Below are 18,936 nucleotides of genomic sequence, written 5' to 3'. Positions count from 1 at the left end.
AGAGTATGTGGTACTGGTAATAGAACCCACTGCTTCATATATGATGGGCTAGCACTCTATCAACAGAACTACAATGGCAGACTATAAAGACTTTTTATAAAGACTATAAAGATTTATTTATATTTTATATGTAAGTACACTGTAGCTGTCTTCAGACACTCCAGAAGAGGGAGTCAGATCTCATTACAGATGGTTGTGAGCCACCATGTGGTTGCTGAGATTTGAACTCTGGACCTTCAGAAGAGCAGTCGGGTGCTCTTACTCACTGAGCCATCTCTCCAGCCCCTAAAGACTTTTTCAGTGAATAAAAAGAATAAAATATGAATGGATATAGGATTTGGAGTCTGAATAGCTGGGCTTGAGACTTGAGTTAACCCCCTGGGTTTGAGTTTCCCCTCAGAAAAAAACCATAACATCTCTCAGTGATGATACAAATGATAAATGCCTTATAATTGGTGATTAAACTATTATATTTTAGGTTTATTTTTATTTTTTGAGACTGGCTGGCCTGAAACTCACTATGTAAACAAAGCTTGCCTGAAACTCACAAAGAGCTGGGATTTAAACCTTGCACCACCAAGCCCTGGTTATTTTAGCTTTTTAAAGACAGGGTTTTTTTGGAGAGCCTTTTGGGGTGCCATTTTTCAGGAATCTGACATTGACCAAGGATAGGGAAATGGGCTGCTTGGCAGGAATCTGACATTAGAGCATGACAAAGACATAAGTTCAGGCAGGGACCTGACCTTGGCCAAGGACAAGAAAGAAAAAAGAATCTGGTTTTAGGGTAGAATAAAGAAGTAGGCTCAGATATCTTGATCATCTTTAGAAACAGCTATCACCAGAGTGATCATGGGGCTTTGTTGACTATTGTCTTGTTTGATTCCTCAATGTACTACTAGCCCTTAATACTTGCACGTAATTAAAATATTATAAAAAGTGGATTGGGAAAATTAAATTTGCCTTCAGTCTCAGAATTGACTGGGGTCACGCTATACAATGTTATCTAACTGTCTTTTTTTCTTTTGAATCCTCATTCTCATGCTGAAAAACCTGTTGACGGACTGAGCAGGCTTGGTCAGGTTTTTATATGGCTTAGGCTAGTTTAGAACTTCTGCCCTCCTGCCTTCATCTACTATCCTTCTCATCTTAAAACATAATTTAAAGGCATTTCTCTAAACCAGCTGTGGTTTCAAGAAGAGAGCATTTATTTTGATTAGTCTGAAGAACCTGGAGCGTGGCCAACTTTCAGAGGAGGGAAATGATGTGGGGAAGGGCGTAGCCCTTTCTGAGGGTGGAGCTGGCTCGCTCTGTGCTTAAGATGTACAGCCTCTGACTTGGCTCTAACTTGAAACTAAGTGTCTTCTCTTTGGTCCTTTTTGCTCCACCTCCCTTTTCTCAAACTACTCTTCCAGGTACCTGGAGCCCCAAACTGAAGCTCTGCTGATCTCCACAGACCCTGCTCCCTTGTCTCAGCTTGAATTCAGCTCCGGTACTAGCTCCATCAGGTCTCCTCCTGGTAAGTCCAGGTCAACAGATCTGTCTCCTTGGTGCTGTGGCTACTGAACTTGGATGAAAGAGGGAAGTCTGTCTCTTGAGCCTTATCTGTGAGATTGGGCAGGTTGTCTCAGTCGCTCATGCTATGAGTTGATGCAAAGCATGTCTGCCATGGGTTAAGAGCCTTGGTAACCTTAGTACTAATAGGCCTCATGGAGCCAGGCTAGCCATCTTCTGAAGGGCTCCATCCTTCTATGGGCGCTTTCTGGTCCTTGGGCTGCAGCCCACTGCTTATTGCTCTACACTTGTAACAAGGTTCTCTCTGCTCTGAATTTATCCTCTTCCTTCCTAAGAACTACCTTGGCTATTTCCTCCTTTGGTTTGAAGCTCGGATGGCAGGGCCACCCCAGTCCTGTAGCAGCATGCTGGAGTGTTCCAGCGGGGGAGGGGGTGCCTTGCGGTAGTATTTGAATAGAAGACATGACAGGCAAAATAACTTTAGCTACCTCTTGGTGTCTGGCCTCTTCCCAGCACTCCATGAACCCCTTGGGGCTGCATGGGCTGTGCAGTTTTCTTCTCTAAGAAGGGAGTGGAGTGAGAGGAGGGTAAATTAATTCCCCAAAAGAATAACCCTGAGTGAGGTTTGGCAAGGTGGTTCAGCAGATGGCCCTGCTGTTGCCAGGACTCACCTGTAGAACTTTGCAAGTTGTCTCTGACCTCCATGTTCGTTCTCTCTCTCTCCCTCCCCCCATCTCCTCCCCTTCCTCCTTTCTTGCCCCCCTGTCTTTCTTTCTGTCTCATACACAAATAAATACATTCTTTCTCAATAAGAAGAACCTACCCACCCCATCTTACCTTGTGTGTTTGAGAGAGGAGAATTTGGCCCGTGCCATCCCAGACCAGGACAACCCTTGCTACACACTGGGTTCCACCCCTGTGAGAGTGGCTTAGTTTAGTATTCTTGCGTTTGACCAATCCAGGCCATCACTCCTCCTCCTCAGGGGTAGGGTGAAGGTAGCCATAAACTTTCTTAGCCTGTGCAACTAACTGCTTGCATTTTCAGATCAAGCTAGAATGTTGCCTCCTCTGGGATACTATTCTTTAACCCGTCTACCCGGCTTTTGCTGGTAGGATGAACAAACAATCTTAATGCTTTCTCTCACAATTGGAGTTCCCTACTAGATTAGAACCACTCCGGGTATAGGAGCTGCTGGTTACACAGGCTATTCTTTAGAATCTTTTTAAGTTGCATATAGGGGCTTGGGAACTAGCTCAGTAGGTAAAGTGTTTGCTATGTAAACATGAAGGCCTGAGTTTTGACTCCTAGAACTCTTGTAGAAAGCCAGGCATAGTGGTACATACCTGGAATCCCAGCTCTGGGAAGACAGAGACAAGAGTAATTGGGGCCTTGCTGGCCAACTCCAGGTTAATGGTGAGAGACCTTGTCGCAAAATTAAGAAGGAAAGTGATAGAGAAAGACACTTGGTTTTGACCTCTGGTCTGCACATAGACCTACCTGCACATAGATACATGCATAAAAATGACATTAGAGTATACTGATTTTGAGAGCAGGGGTACTGGAACCCAGGGCCTTGTGCATACCAAATTTGTGGCATACTACTGAGCTTCCTCTCCCTACCTCTAGTTTTCACTTGGTTCTTTGAAAAGTTTCACCCAGCCCTGAGTACTCTGAATTTGGCAAGTGGTGAAGAGTCTATCTCAGTGCTTCTGAGAGTACTCAGGACAGATATGAATTAGACATAGTCCTAGCCCTCAAGGAACTCAGCATGTCTTGGGAGATGGAAATCATATGTAAAATGTAAAATGGAAATGAGATTATAGGACATGAGTGGGATGGCAGAGGAAGCTAGAGGAAGGGCACTGGAGTGAGCCCAGAAAACTTCACATGTTATTTGTCTGGTGGAGAGCTTAATGCAGACAGTCACAGCCAGTATTTCTCAATGTTTTGTGGTTTGACTCAAGTTTCTTACACTGCACCCACTAGCTTCTTATTGTGGCCATCTGTATTGTGAGTGGTAAGCCAAGAGCTGGCCCAGCTGGGACTTCTGTATCGCATGGCAGAGTGGCTTCAGGATGTCATAAGAGCGTCCTAGATGAAAGGGGCAGAGTTCCAGAAACTCATGGTGATCTCTAACCGATCGAACTGAGGTCTGAAGATGGTAATGGGTTCCCTCAGAAGATGAGGAGCAGTGTAGAGGAGGAGGAGGCCCTGGGCAGGGGAGCACGCCTATATGGTGCTCTGACTCTACCATGGATGGAAGCCAATTATTAGGCCTGAAGACAGAAAGACAGTTGAGGGCTGGGGAGAAGAGCCTTGAATGTCTTATTTGAACTTGTACTTGATCCCTTGAACTCTTTCACAAGTCTTTATCTATCTTTGTGGGTCTGCTGTCACAGCCTACATTGGAGGCAAGGTTGACAGAGGGGAGATAATCCAAGGCCCAGGGAAGGGGACAGTGCCTAGTTCTGAGGCCTAGCTAGGTAGGGGCTCTCAGTGTAGAGGGGTGGGCATCTTCATGGCTTGGTAGCTTACTGGAGGGTCTGTGAGAACGCTCATTTCTCAGGCTCCTAGTTCATCCTACCTAGAGGCTCTGCATGAGATGAGTGAGGGGTGGGAGCAGGGGGAGTGCCAAGAGGCAGACTGAGGAGGGAGAGGCAGAGCAAAGGTTTCTGAAGGTCCGAGGAGTCTGAAGACTTATTAGAAACTTCATGAAAGGGTAAAGTCCTGAAGGGGCTGGACAGAATGGGTCTCCAGAAGGGATTTAACCACACTCCTCTCCTGGAATGGAGCCCATCATTTTTGAGGCCATAGCTGGGAAGCTGACTGGATTTGAACCCATTTTCTGTAAGCCCCTCAAAAACCCTTAACAGAAATGTCTTCTGTGAAATTTGAGAGTTAAGTTGAGGAGGGGAGAAGGATTCCCGGGGGTAAGATTACTAGAATACAATGAAGACTTCAAGGCGAACAGTTACAACCTCTAAGTTCTGATCAGAACTGATGCAGGCAAGGGTGTGGCTTTGAAAACGTATGTGCTGTTCAGAGGGGTTATTAAAGCCAGTCGATTCTACCTTAGCCTCTTCCTTTATAGCAGGTGGTGTAAAAGGACTTGGTTCAGTGTCTGTTCTGCCACACCTTAGTGCGAAAGGCAGGAGTATAATAAGAGCCTTACTTATTACTTCTTCCAATGCAAATAGGTTTTGTGGGCACAGGCCAGCCCCTGATGTTTGTTCTAGGCCACAGATCAGTGAGAAGGAACTGGGACAGGCGTCGACTCCTTGTGTCTGTCCAGAAGTTATGAGGTACTCAACAGTCCCGGGCCAGATAATCTTATGACAAGGATGTTGCTTAGGAACCACTACTGGGTTTATGCTACCGAGTGCCAATCCTACATTTAACACAGATAGAATCTAAATATTAGTTAAGTGACTTGGCCACAATTACACAGCTGTTCAGTGGAGGACCAGGATCCTACCCCAGGCTTTCACATACACAGCAAGGAAATGATGTACTTGGCAGAGGATTAATACCTGTGGGCTCCAGCTGTGTATTAAGCCCACTCATGCTGACCCTGTAGCTAGCTCTGCTGACAGCCATACCCTGCTCAGCTAGTGGGCCTCTCCAGGCTTTCTTCCAAGTGGTTGAGGGTCTGCTGACTTTCACTGGTCTATGTAGATGTGTGTCTCTGAGACCTGGGATCTGAGAACTTGAAGGAATGGGACTGACCTCAGTCTAATGCTGTAGACAACCTCACTTCAGGGTCAGTGTGCTTTTGCACATGAATGTAACAAAGAAAACAGTGATCCAAGGAACACTGGTGGAGTTCAGAAAAACATGTAAATAAACACCAGTAAGCACATACTACATATTAACAGAGCAGCCCTTCCCCAGAACTTTCTCAAAACAGACCAATTTAAACATACTATAGATTTTATCTGAAAGTCATATCCAGATTAGGGTACAGTGAGAACACTGAAAGGAAAAGTATTGGCTCAGGACCTCTAAGGCCAAGTTCTCAGCACTAAAGGAACTTATTTGCCTCAGAGAGACAGAGGAATAACAGACAAAGACATGAGATAGAGAAAGAAGGAGACAGGGAAGGGAACAAAGGAGAGGGGAGAGAAGGAGCCAGGGAGAGGGGATGGGGTGTTTGTCCGGAGTGAGACAAAGGACTGTCTGGATAGAGCAGAGACAGACGTGGCACTCAGTACATCCTTTCTACAGACTGGGTTCTATAGCTATGATCTGACATCCAACGAGAATAAACATCTTATGAATTGAATGCAAACATTTGTCGCAAGAGGCATGAAATTATGTCCAAGAAAAACCCAGGGAACAAAATGCACTTGAGGTAAAAGGCCCTTTGCCTTTTTCCTGGAGCCTCTTTCACACTTCCCCAAGGTATTGCTCACCATGCAGTAGTCTTTTGACCTTGTCTGTAACCATTCCTCCCCCATACCTTGGGGTGCCTCAGTCTCTGGACTCAGCCAGGAACCTCTCCTGTGAGCTCCCTTATTTCTATTATTATCTGTGTTCCCCGAATTTATGACCTTAGCCCAGAACTCAGCTGAACTTCAGATGTTTATCAATATTGTACTTCGCATTAGCATGCTCAGCCTGCTAGGCATGGTGGCCTATGATTTGGGAGTAAGGCAGAATAATCGAGAAATTGAGGCCATTCTGGGCTACTGGTAAGAAAATTTGTCTTAGAGTTTTTATTACCATGATAAAATATGGTGACCAAAAGCAACATGGTGGCAGTGGGGGGGGGCAGTTTATTTCAGCTTTCAACTTCCAGGTGACACTCTATTAATAAAAGAAATCGGGGCAGGAATGTAAGGTAGGAATCTGGAGGCAGGAACTGAGGCAGAAGGTACAGGGGAGTATTGCCAAAAGGATAGCTTTAAAAAAGAGATCCTTTCCTCTTTCTTCAAGGAAGTATGCTGATTTAAATATCACCAAAACTTCCCAAAAATTGACTAATAACAAGTTTCATTCAACTTTGCAGTTCCTTACATAAACTAAGGGTAGGGAAGTTACATAGGTAGGAGACGGGGTGGAGGGACTTTAAGATTAACCGTGGGTACACAGCAAACTGGAGCCACTTGAGACTCTGACTCAAACAACTGCAACAATGAGATGAAAGTGGTCCCTTCACAAATGTTTTGAAGTACATCTACTTCAAAAAGTTATAAAATTTTAGTTACTTGCAAATGATGACTAAACTGTAATTTTAGACGATGAAAAACTATAAAGCCCGTTTCATCATTGATACAATGCAGAACACATAACAGAGGTAAATATACAGAGAGCTCTCACTGCCAATTATCAACTGGCACTCCTTCCCTTCTCCCTCTGGGTTTTCAGACAGGGATCTCGCATAGCCTGAGCTGGCTTTGAACTTACGATGTAGCCAACGACATTCTGGAGCTTCTGACGCTTGTCTCTACGTCCCAAGTACTAGGACTAGGAGCGCATTGCCACATCAGGTTTCATGGGGTGTTAGGAGAGAGACTCAGGGCTTCTTGTATGACAGGCAAGCACTCTCCCTCCAGACCCAGACCCCCCAAAAAATCCTGTCATGAAAATGTGGAGTTGGGAGTTAAAACTGGCAGATTTAATAAATAATTCCTTTCAAGAGCAGAATCACATGGAGTCAAAGAATTCAGGACAAATCCCAAGACAAATGATTAAGATAGTTTTGGAGGATACTGGCCACTTTCAGATGTTGGTACTATAGACATTTGTATAGGTATCTAGAAAATTTTTTGTACTATGTACTGAAGGTTTTGTTCTCCCATTTTCTTTGACCTCTTTGCCTAAGAAAAGTTCCCTGGGTAAGGAAAATCCAGGATGAAGGGACTCTGGCCAGTTCCAGCATGGCCACGGCGAGCATGGCTCTGACAGGCCTTGCTCTTCTTTCCAATTCCCTCTGCCTTGCAAAAAACCATTACATTACGTTTCTAAAGCCAGCCAGTTAGTCTATTCCCTTATTTGGCCACTTCCTCCTCCTGAGGCTGACCACCAAGGTCCAACTATTAAAGTATTGAAACTCAGGGGCTGGAGAGATGGCTCAGCGGTTAAGAGCACTGACTGCTCTTCCAGAGGTCCTGAGTTCAATTCCCAGCAACCACATGGTGGCTCACAACCATCTGTAATGGGATCTGATGCCCTTTTCTGGTGAAAACAGCTACAGTGTACTCATATAAATAAAAAAATTAAATTTAATTTTAAAAGATTTTTTAAAAAGTATTGAAACTCAGCAATCAAGAGTCCCTTTGGTTCACCTAATTAACATGCTCAATTAAAATTAAACACCTCATCCTAATTTTCCTATGTGCCACATCTTTCTCCTCTCTATCCAGAGGCAGTCCTTTGTCCCATAATGGGACAGATAGCCTTGCCCCCCTTCCCTTGTTCTCTTCCATCATTCTCTATCTCCTCTCTTTGTCTCCTATCCCCTGTCCTCTGTCCCTTTGGGGCAAGGAAATCTCTGTGCTGAGAACCTGGTCTTGGGGGTCCTGCACAGATACTTTTCCTTGCACAGACTGCCTTGGAATTTTGACTAAGGCTAAACTATAACATCTGATCTACTTCTGTTAGACTTGATACCAGTCTTTCATCTGTAGACTGTTAAACACATGCTTACCTCTGACCTCTAGTACATGACAAGGGCAAGGATTATATCCTCTGGTGGAGATGTTTTGTGATAGTACCAAGAAGGGGTCTACATGCAGATTAATGATGATGCTCACCCATACCTTTCACTTAGATTTTTTTCTTTCTTAGAAAATGTAAAGTAGAATTGATTTCTGTTTTCTGGAGTGAAAATGGCAGCACAGGATATTCCATGTGCAAGGAGATGCCCCTTTTATACAGTCACACAGTATCCATGTTTACCTTGGTGGGACACAGATAAAAAACAAAGCATAGTTAGTTCACTAGGTATCTAACACTCTAGCTATGAGGAAGGGAAGAGAGGGTAATAATGTCCAAACCTTGTAATGTCCATCTGGAACCCACAGAGGAAAAACAAACAGAGACACTGGAGTAAGGGTGAATTAGCAACAGCCTTGTAAATCAGCAGTGATCTCCACAAGGGGACTTATATGAGGCCTGACCTGGAAACTGAAAAGCCTGGCTTTGGTGTTCACACTGTTTGTCCTTTTAACAACTGAAGTCTTTGAAGAAGTGGCTGCAATCTTGTCCCCTAGTGATGTCTCCAATGAGGTGCTGGAAAATTTATTCCAGTCACCTTTAGTGGTGGTGCTGAGATGAACTTTCAAAAACCTGTTTTAAAAGCCCACAGCCTTAGGGCATGCTGCGCTATTCTTAATCTGACTTGTAGCTACAGAACCCGCAATTTACAAATGTACTAATTTTGTCACAAAGTATGTGCCCCTTTCTTATTATACATACTTTATGCAGAATAATACTTGGCTGAACAGTACAGAAATAAAGTGGTATGAAATAAATGCAGTCTTTAGAAGTGGTCCCTCATGTCCGCTGAAGTCAGTATAGTCAGAAATCACAATTGTAAAGCAAATACAGCTTCACAGACTGCTTTGGAACTCTTTGGCTTTATTCCCTTATAAGAGAGGAAGGGGAATGAGGCATAGATAGATGTATGATAAAATCAATAGCAAAGGAAGACTGGAACTCCTTCCAACTGTAGGCTACACAGAACAAAACAGCGTGTGCAAAAGAAGCCCTGTGCCCTCCCACTGCTAGAGAACGTAGAGACGTGGTAAATCTACAAAAGACTGAACCTTGAACGTTTTCTCAAGTTTTTAGGGTCAGGAAGCACTTCTATACTGAGAAGTATCATTCTTTTAGTAAAAGGCCTCTATTTTTAATCACTAACCACGTATCCCAGGTGCAATTCCTTGTTCAAACAGAGAATCTGGAAATCCCAGTGGGGTCCCTCTAGACTCTGATCTATGCTTGTAACACTGATAAGCACCGGCTAGGAATACAAATACACACATATACACATATGTATAACTCAGGGGCTGTAGAAATGGCATAGCATTTCAGAGTGCTTGCTGATCTTCCACAGGACCTAGCAGTTCTCAGCACCAACTTAGGGCTACTCCCAACAGCCTTTAACTACAGCAATGCACTCTTCTGGCTTTTGAGCTGCCCCCACCCGACCCCTACCCATGGAATATGTTAAACCTGAGATTCACTAGAGAAAAAAACAGTTCCACAATTTTGAGCCAAATGAATTAAAGGAAGCTTTAACTAAACACTGGCCAGGAAGATGGACTCAGGCCAGGTCCACTCCTGAGTTTCCAGGAAGGGCACACGTCTTGTTTTGCAGAAGCTTTAAAAGTCAAAGCCCACAGTGCATTCATTTCCCACCCACCTAATCAGGGGCAAGCATGGATCTTGACATATATCCTGCTCCTGTACCTCCTTCTCACAAGTGAGCAAGCACATCTCGTACAAACAAACTTGCTTAGGGGGGTGACAATATGAGCCTTGTTATTTCCCAAAAAGCACAGCCCCTAACATTCCAGGAAGTTACCTATGCTTGGGCAAGTGGGGCTTACAGGTTAACTATGGCTCTTACACACACCCCCACACAAAAACTGAACAGACAAAACTTTAAGATGCACAAAATGCCTTCAAACTTTTCTCCTTACTAAGACTCATCATGGGATATTCCTGTTTTCCATCCCCTCCTACTTTCACTTTCCCTGGAGCACTTCGGGATGATGGGCAAGCTCCCAAACAGAAAGCACCAGTATCAAGCTAGCCCTTCCCCCTTCTTCCCCGTTGGTGGTGGCTTACACAGCGAATGTTTAGTCATCAAGGAATAGCACTATTTAAAATGATTAGGAGGTGTGGCCTTGGAGGAGGTGTGTCACTGGGGGTGGGCTTTGAGGTTTCAAAAGCCCAAGCTAGACCCAATGACTTTCTCTCGCTGCTGCCTTTGAACGCAGCTTCCATGTCTGCCTGCTTGCTGTCATGCTTCACTCAATGAGGATAATGGATTAAATCTCCGAAATTGTAAGCAAGCCTCAATTAAACACTTTCTTTTTATAATAGTTGCCATGGTCATGGTGTCTCTTCACAGCAATAGAACACTGACTAGGACAATGTCCTATGGCCACAGACCAAGGATCGAGAGGCTGTCTAAGAAATCCTGTACTTTAAGACTGGGAAGATAAGGAGCTGCCTGTTGTGCACATGTAGACAGTAGCTGTAAGGAGCAGGTTATTACGGGGCTGGTGATGTGGACTAACCATTGTAGCATTGGCCATATACAACCATTACAAAAAAAGGTAAGGTTCACTCAGTGCCCCCCAAAAGACTTGACTGAGTAGCATGCATGCTCCTGGAGCTGACAGTTTGATGGGCTTCAAGTGAACAGGGCCTGAGGCAGATGGAAGGCATCCCTCAGCAGCTCTTAGCTGTTTCATGTGCATTTCCAGGACAACTGAAGAGGCCCATGGTCAAAGGAGCTGGGGTGGGGCACTCTGCCTTGGGCCCTGATAGTGCAGGACACCTACCTACTACCCAACATTAACTACCCCCATGCCCCTCATTCACACAGCTGAATTTGCCTGCCAAATCCTGGGCCAGGACAGAGACCTGCTCCTGTGCTTTTAGCAACCTGCACTTCCCTCTTGGAGACCACCTTTCTATAGTTCCACAGTGACATTCCCTGGGAGTAGGACAAGTCATCTATCCTATGCCAGAGCCATTCTCAAATGCCCACACCTTATTCAGTGCTCATGGGATGAATTAGAGGCAGATTGAATTGTTGCCACTGTGCCTGAGCATACAGAGCAGCTGGGCCCAAGTCATGGAAATGGGGGTGGGAAAAGGAAGCAGTTAATTTTAAAATCTACTGTGCTGTGTTTGATCCAGGTGGGATTTATGTGAGATCTAAGTGTTCAAGTTTAAACTCAAACACCTTTCCCAATGTGCCGGTTAAAGACAGTAATATCAAGAGACAGCATTTTCGTTTTTTAAATTAAGCTTAGTGTGTATGTGTATGCCATGGCACATGAGTGGAGGTCAGAGAACAACTTGCAGGAGTTAGTTCTCTTTCCACCACATGGATCCCAAGGATCAAACTCAGGTCCTCAGGCTTAGCACATGAGCCTTAACATGTCATCTCACGAGCCCAGAAGAGATGTAAACATGGGCATGCTGGGAGAAATGAATAGCGGAATGTGGTAGTCAACTTTGCATCTTTTGTATACTAGCATGAACGTCAAACAAATAAAAATTTAAAAAGGTAATATATTCTCTGGCTGCTTGTTTTCCCAATTCTAGTTCTACGAGATGGTCCAAGAAGTTCCTATTGCTTGAAGAGATGAATCTATGTCTGTAACACATTTTGCAAACCTTCAGCCAGGAGTTAAGAAGATCCTTTGGAGTTAGAGACAGTTGGAGCTGTCTGATGTGGGTGCTGTAAGTAAGCCTGGGTCTTCTAGAAGAACAAAAGATGCTCTTAACTCTCAAGGCATTTCTCTAGCCCCATGTTCTGTTAGCTATAAAAACCTCATGAAGCTGTTACCATGTGGAAATATAGTATCTGGTCAATCTGAATCTGTTCCTAGGTCATGATCACTCACTCATGTTTGGTTCCAGAATAAACTCTTAGTCCCTTTGATCTGTGTTGAGTTGTGTTGTGTGTATGTTTCTGGGAATTGAACTTAGGGCTTCATACATGCGTGATGGGTGAGCACACTATCCACTGATCTATCTTCCCAGCCCATGTACATACGTTCTGGCACCTAACCATGGAGCTTTCACCACAAGAGTGGCCTGGTTTGGTGTTATCTCCTCAGGTAGGCGTTGGTAAGCCTTCTCAGGGACTTGGACTTTGCTCGGTTGGGTTTGGTGTTATCTCCTCAGGTACATGTTGGTAAGCCTTCTCAGGGACTTGGACTTTGCTCGGTTGGGTTTGGTGTTATCTCCTCAGGTACATGTTGGTAAGCCTTCTCAGGGACTTGGACTTTGCTCGGTTGGGTTTGGTGTTATCTCCTCAGGTACATGTTGGTAAGCCTTCTCAGGGACTTGGACTTGCTCGGTTGGGTTTGGTGTTATCTCCTCAGGTACATGTTGGTAAGCCTTCTCAGGGACTTGGACTTTGCTCGGTTGGGTTTGGTGTTATCTCCTCAGGTACATGTTGGTAAGCCTTCTCAGGGACTTGGACTTGCTCGGTTGGGTTTGGTGTTATCTCCTCAGGTACATGTTGGTAAGCCTTCTCAGGGACTTGGACTTTGCTCGGTTGGGTTTGGTGTTATCTCCTCAGGTACATGTTGGTAAGCCTTCTCAGGGACTTGGACTTTGCTCGGTTGGGTTTGGTGTTATCTCCTCAGGTACATGTTGGTAAGCCTTCTCAGGGACTTGGACTTTGCTCGGTTGGGTTTGGTGTTATCTCCTCAGGTACATGTTGGTAAGCCTTCTCAGGGACTTGGACTTGCTCGGTTGGGTTTGGTGTTATCTCCTCAGGTAGATGTTGGTAAGCCTTCTCAGGGACTTGGACTTTGCTCGATTGGGTTTGGTGTTATCTCCTCAGGTAGATGTTGGTAAGCCTTCTCAGGGACTTGGACTTGCTCGGTTGGGCCACAGCCTTTGGTTTATTGTGAGTTGGTGAGTAGATGGCAGTATGGTGTTCACCATGCTCACTTTCAGTGCCTATGGTTTCAGAAAATTTGGTTTAATTTTGTCTTCAGAGTGTTTGGTTATTAACTTGCTAGCATTCAGCCTTTTATCTCCTTGATACTCCTCTAGTGTCTGATTTACAGAATATTTAAAACATTGTAATTTGGCACCCCAGATGGTTTTGTTTGGTACCTGTGTAAATTCAGCTTACAAATACTTAAAAATTAAATAAATATAACTATAGATGATTTGATTTTATGCTTCCCACAATAAGGAACACTTGACTCCTCCTTCCTTCCCTAGAAGACCTGGGCAACAAGAATTCAAGCTTACAAATGGAAAGCCAACTTTAACTGATATTTTAAAAATATTTGAAAAAAAAACCTGAAGTTTTAATTTATAATTAATTGAGTTTTAAAACTGTATCAAGGATAAAGAAATATTAAAAACAAGTAAAATATTAATAAAAAGTTTTAAGATTTTGTAAAAACTAAAGATGAATTTAAAAAAAAATAAAAACCTGAGCATTCTTAGGCTGTGCTTTCTGCCCTGACTGTTCTCTATCAAAGAACTACTGCAGTCTATTTTAAGGATAAAACCTAAAGAGAAAAGAGACCCCATTCTAAACTCCCCAGTCCAGCTAACAGCCTTACCTTGAGTCCTTCTCCTCTCACTAGCCCTTTCTTCTGTCTCACTGAGGTAGCTTTAATTCTAGTGTGTAGTACCTTTTGTTGGGTATAGCCTATTCTGTGTCTTATCTGCTCATGGTAACTTTCATGGCAGCATCATTGTCATTTTGTATTCAGAAAGAACAAAATGACAAAAGTCTGTGGCCATTTCATTCATACATAAAGAAAACCAAACCCACTTTATTGTGTATTTTTCTTAGCATGCTTAATTTTTTAAACGTTTAACTCTATGTGTACCAGTGTTTTGTCTGCATGTACATGTGTGTACTATATGTATGTCTGGTACCTTCAGAAGTCAGAAGAAGGCATTGGATCCCCTGGAACCAGAATTACAATGGTCATGAGCTGTAGCAGAATTTTTCCTGTCTAATCACTTTAAATATTAATACAAGAAGTCTGTGATTGGACCGGGAAAAGGGAGGCAGAGCAAAGAGTTTCAGGGAGAAGGATAGGGAGAAGGAATAAAGATGGAGAAGAACAGGACGATCCAGATTCCACGTGGCTTTAAATAGCCACAGGTAGCTATGAGTATCTTTTTTTTTTTTAATATTTATTTATTTATTATATGTAAGTACACTGTAGCTGTCTTCAGACACTCCAGAAGAGGGCGTCAGATCTCATTTCAGGTGGTGTGAGCCACCATGTGGTTGCTGGGATTTGAACTCTGGACCTTCGGAAGAGCAGTCGGGTGCTCTTACCCACTGAGCCATCTCACCAGCCCAGCTATGAGTATCTTATAAGGATGGATAATTACAGGACAATCTGTCTTATCTAGGTGGGAAATTTATATCATTATCAATTGGCTCTGAAATAATTGTTTGGGCATCTTGTGAATTGATAATTTATTGATATATAAATCTGACTGATTAATTATAAGCTTCTAGAGTTTTGATTTACTAGGTTAAGGGGATTTGTGACTGCCGACCACAGGGGGTGAATGGCTGAGAAGGTATGAGTGGCTCTGAGGCAGGTAAACAGAGCTGGGAAGACTGCAGTCAGGGGCTAGTCTAGAGACAGAGGCGGTGAGACGGCCTGGGCAGACAATACCTGGGTGTAGCACAAGAAGTTAGTGCTGATTTTTTGTTGTTGTTGTTGTTTGTTTTTTTGAGACAGGGTTTCTCTGTATAGCCCTGGCTGTCCTGGAACTCACTCTGTAGACCAGGCTGGCCTCGAACTCAGAAATCCACCTGCCTCTGCCTGCCGAGTGCTGAGATTAAAGGCGTGCGCCATCACGCCCGGCACGGTGCCAATTTTTTAATATTTCCTGCAACAGTGAGCCACCTTTAGGTGCTGGGAATTGAACCCAGGATCTCTGCAAGTCCAACAAATGCTCCTGATTGCTGAGCGATCCCTCCACTCTATTGCCATGCCGACTTTAAAGCATGTAAGTGAGCATGCATGTCCGAGAGACATAATAAAAGGCCTGACAAGTACACACTGCCTTATAATAAATGTAGGCACTCTTAACTCCCTGAAATTTATTAAATATTTTTTTGCTCCTCATATATTTTATGAGACCCTAAAATGCTACTTATGTTTATCAGATGAGCAACATTCTTTGGTGTCACATCATAAAAGCTTCATTAAGCTATTAAATCTTAGAAGGAATATATAGCTTTTGGTAAAGATTTTCTTCCAAAACCAGTTCTGTGAAAGATTAAAATTTTATTTCATTTTTTTTAGAAGTCAGGGGTAACAAAAATAAAATAGCATCAAAATGCTTTATGTTGATCCAATACTCTGAATGTTGTGTTAAGAATTCTTCTGTTGGACTGATTCCTTTTATAGGAGTGTTCTTAGTGTACAAGTGATGGAGGTAAGATTTCTGTTAAGGCTGAAATACATCTAGAATGGTGGTTATATTTGCCAAAGATCTTGAAGTTGAACTTCCTTTCCCTAATGAAAATTATAGGAGTTATAATACCATCAAGCAACAATATCAGACCAGGTGTAGTTACTCTGTATGTAATAAAAGGACCTATAGTATAAGCCATTAAAAAGCTCAAGGAATTAAAGGATCTCTTCAGACAACAAACAGAATGCTTTCACTTCTTAGAAGCAAAGTAACAATCAGTCCTTATAGCCTTATGCTTTTCATGTTCTCTTTTGGCACTGTTGGTACTCAATGGCTACAATACCATACTTTCTTCTCTTTAATCTATTCCACTACTTAATTTTTTTCCTACAAATTGTTCTTTCCATATTTTGACATAACTTTAATGCATAACTATCAGTTTATTTGTTTGTGGATTTTGTTTTGTTTTGGTTGTTGTTGTTTTAACAACCTAAAGAACCATATTCAGGATAATTTACATAAGCATAGCTATGCTTTTCCTGATTCTGGTCCTTTCTGGAGCTAATGTTGACATAATCATATTATTTTTACATTGACATTTTAAAAAATTATTTATTTTAGGTATATGGATATTTTTCTTATATCTGTATGTGCACAATGTGCATGTGTGGTGCCAGCAGATGTTAGAAGAAGTTGTTAGAACCTTAGAAACTATAGTTATGGATGGTTGTGAGCTACGATGTGGGTGCTGAGAATCAGACTCAAGGCTTCTGTAAGAGCAATTAGTGCTCTTAAATGCTAAACCACTCCTCTAGCCCAAATTCTTACATTTTTAAAAAAAGATCATGTACAATTTATCATTATGATACAAGGATTCAAGGCAACTCCTAAAACAAACTCTACAGCCTCCTCTCCAACCAGTAGATAAAATAGGAAGAGAGCTTTGGTCTCTATTTGGCAAAGACTCCATCCCTCATTCACATGGAAATTATACAAAATAGATGATCATCCTTTAGCTCCTCACAAAGACTTTTGGAACTACAGCTCTTAGGATGGGGTAACGTGAGGTAGGAGAATAGGAAATCCTAGAGCAAACAAACAAAAGCCAATCCCAAAGGAAGACTGGAAACCTTTCCAACAGATTTATGCATAACAAAACAGCATGCTTTAAAAAACAAACAAACAAACAAAAAACCCTACCTACATAATTGCCAGGAAAGATGGAGACTATGCAAAGATCCTATAAAGAGACTCTTCTGGTCCAAGGCTTTTCGGACTTAGACCTTTCTTAGTCCTTGGACATGCTCTCATTTTGGGGAATATTTTTCTTTCTTTCTTTCTTTCTTTCTTTCTTTCTTTCTTTCTTTCTTTCTTTCTTTCTTTCTTTCTTTCTCTACTTCCATCACCATTCATGTGTCCCTGGTCCAGTTCTTGCTCCAGAACACAAGAAACTGGAGAATTCAGTAAATGTGTTCTAGACTCTGATCTATGCCTATGATCAAAGTACAACTAAGGCTCTCTTATGTTTTGGCATGTCTTGCTTTTATAAAAGGTGTGCTTGCTTAATGGCCATCTGAGATGTAAAGTAAGGAAACTGGCACTTGGCATTAAAAAACTAAAGCCAGAGGGTGAAGGAAACATTTTTGGTTTTATAAATATTCCAAGGCTAACTAATGAACAACACTGTTTTTCTTTTTTGAGAGACAGTTTCACTATGTATTCCTGGCTATCCTGGAACTATATAGGCCAGGTTGGCCTTAAAATCACAGAGATCTGCCTATCTCTGCCTTTCAAGTGCTGTGATTAAAGATATGCATCACCCTGCCAGGCTAAAGCTTGTTAATGAATATTGAAAAGATGAGAATTTTTTAAAAACCAATTTTACATGGGAAAACCCCTACTTTTCTTTTGGGGCCATAGCTTAGGATGCAATCAACAGATATAACATATGATCTTTCATTTACTGTTCGTGATAATTCATTCAATTTTGTATACATTCAAATCCAAATTAGAACTATTTGCTTCACTATGCATACTGCATAATGGAAAAATTAAAAAACTCACAACTTTCCCTGATAAAGTCAATTAAACTGTGTTGTCTTACAGATTACCAGTTAAATTTGCTAGACACAATAGTAATAATAATTTGAAGATCAAAGAAAGCAAAACAACAGCTTTTAACTGGTGAGAGGGCTACACTCCACAGGTGCTCTGGGAAAGCTTCTGTGCTGGATGGCCCACCCCTTTGATTGGCTGTGGGCCACAGAGTCCAAGACAAAATCTTGAATGTGATGAGAACAGAGCCCACTCACTGGCAGGTCGGAGTTTACTTCCAAGACTCCAGCTAGCACCAAGGCAGATAGCAAGGAGCTGCCTAGAATCCCACACCTTTTCTTTTTTATTACTGGAAAGCCATCTGTGAAATTAATATAATAATGTAAATCAAAGATGACACGGCTAAGTGCTGGCTCACAGTCAACCATCTGGATATGGGATTTTGCCAGTACTTAATGACTTTGTTCAATATTTAATTAAAAATTAATAAAGATACAATTAACATGCAACTCTTGTAAAAATAGAAAAAAAGAAAAAATATTAATTTTCCATGAATAACCAGCACAAACTGTTAACCTGTTAAGAAAAGCCCAACTTCTCCACCATTCTAGAATATAAATATACACTTTCTGTTTTTCTCTAAGCATCTTAGGTCCAGGGCAAACGAGATAAAGCCAGGAGCTAAATACCCAACAGACCAATTGCCCATTCTCTATGGCTGAGTCATTCATCTCTTGTGATGGGCATAGTGTCTTCGAATGTACAAGTCTTTGGGGATTTCTTGACCATCTTGGCAGAACTACATACAGTAGATGCTTTTTATTTTCTTGGTAGAATAATTCATCAGTGCTTCCTCTGAGGTTCAAACATGACTGCTGGCCAGATTCCAAAGAGAAACTGTGGGAACAAGTGAGGGCAAAACAAGAGAGAACAAGATTATTCTATGCCTGAAAAAAACTGAGGGAGAGCAATCCCTAGAGGTCTGGGCTGTAACACATGTTAGGCTTGTTTGTATTAGTAGCCTAAACACAGCAACTGCCTTCCCAACTCATATCAGATCTCAAAAGCTAATTCCACTTAATTTATTTAAATACATTAAGCATCTACTTTGTCAAGCATGGAAGTAGGCATTTCATTTGTAATCTTAAAGAAATTTTTGCTGTGTGAGTGTATATGCACACGTGTGTGTGTGTGTGTGTGTGTGTAAATGCAGTGCTTGTGGAGGCCAGAAGAGGTAGGGTGTGTGTGAATGTGTG

The 18,936-nt window shown here is 42.4% G+C and overlaps 1 protein-coding gene and 1 long non-coding RNA gene across 4 annotated transcripts in view; one reads left to right on the top strand and one right to left on the bottom strand.

The window, feature by feature from the left end:
* Positions 1-1,286: 1,286 nt before the first annotated feature.
* On the top strand, positions 1,287-12,122 carry LOC147002931 (uncharacterized). Its single transcript, XR_015047848.1, has 3 exons — positions 1,287-1,516; positions 10,596-10,803; positions 11,804-12,122. It is a non-coding gene; the product is annotated as an uncharacterized LOC147002931 (long non-coding RNA).
* Positions 12,123-15,475: 3,353 nt separating this feature from the next.
* Acer3 (alkaline ceramidase 3) overlaps positions 15,476-18,936 on the bottom strand; it is an 80,294-nt gene continuing 76,833 nt past the window's right edge. For all 3 annotated transcript variants that reach the window (XM_021167164.3, XM_029479541.2, XM_029479540.2), the window contains one exon: positions 15,476-18,577. In XM_021167164.3, the coding sequence (XP_021022823.1) occupies positions 18,524-18,577 (54 nt within the window). In that variant the 3' untranslated portion in view covers positions 15,476-18,523. The remainder of the gene's footprint in view (positions 18,578-18,936) is intronic.

Source organism: Mus caroli, unplaced genomic scaffold (assembly GCF_978045245.1).
Source record: "Mus caroli unplaced genomic scaffold, Mus_caroli_1 scaffold_8, whole genome shotgun sequence".
NCBI lineage: Eukaryota > Metazoa > Chordata > Mammalia > Rodentia > Muridae > Mus > Mus caroli.
Note: the sequence above shows the minus strand (reverse complement) of the source record. Positions and strands in the feature narration are given on the sequence as shown.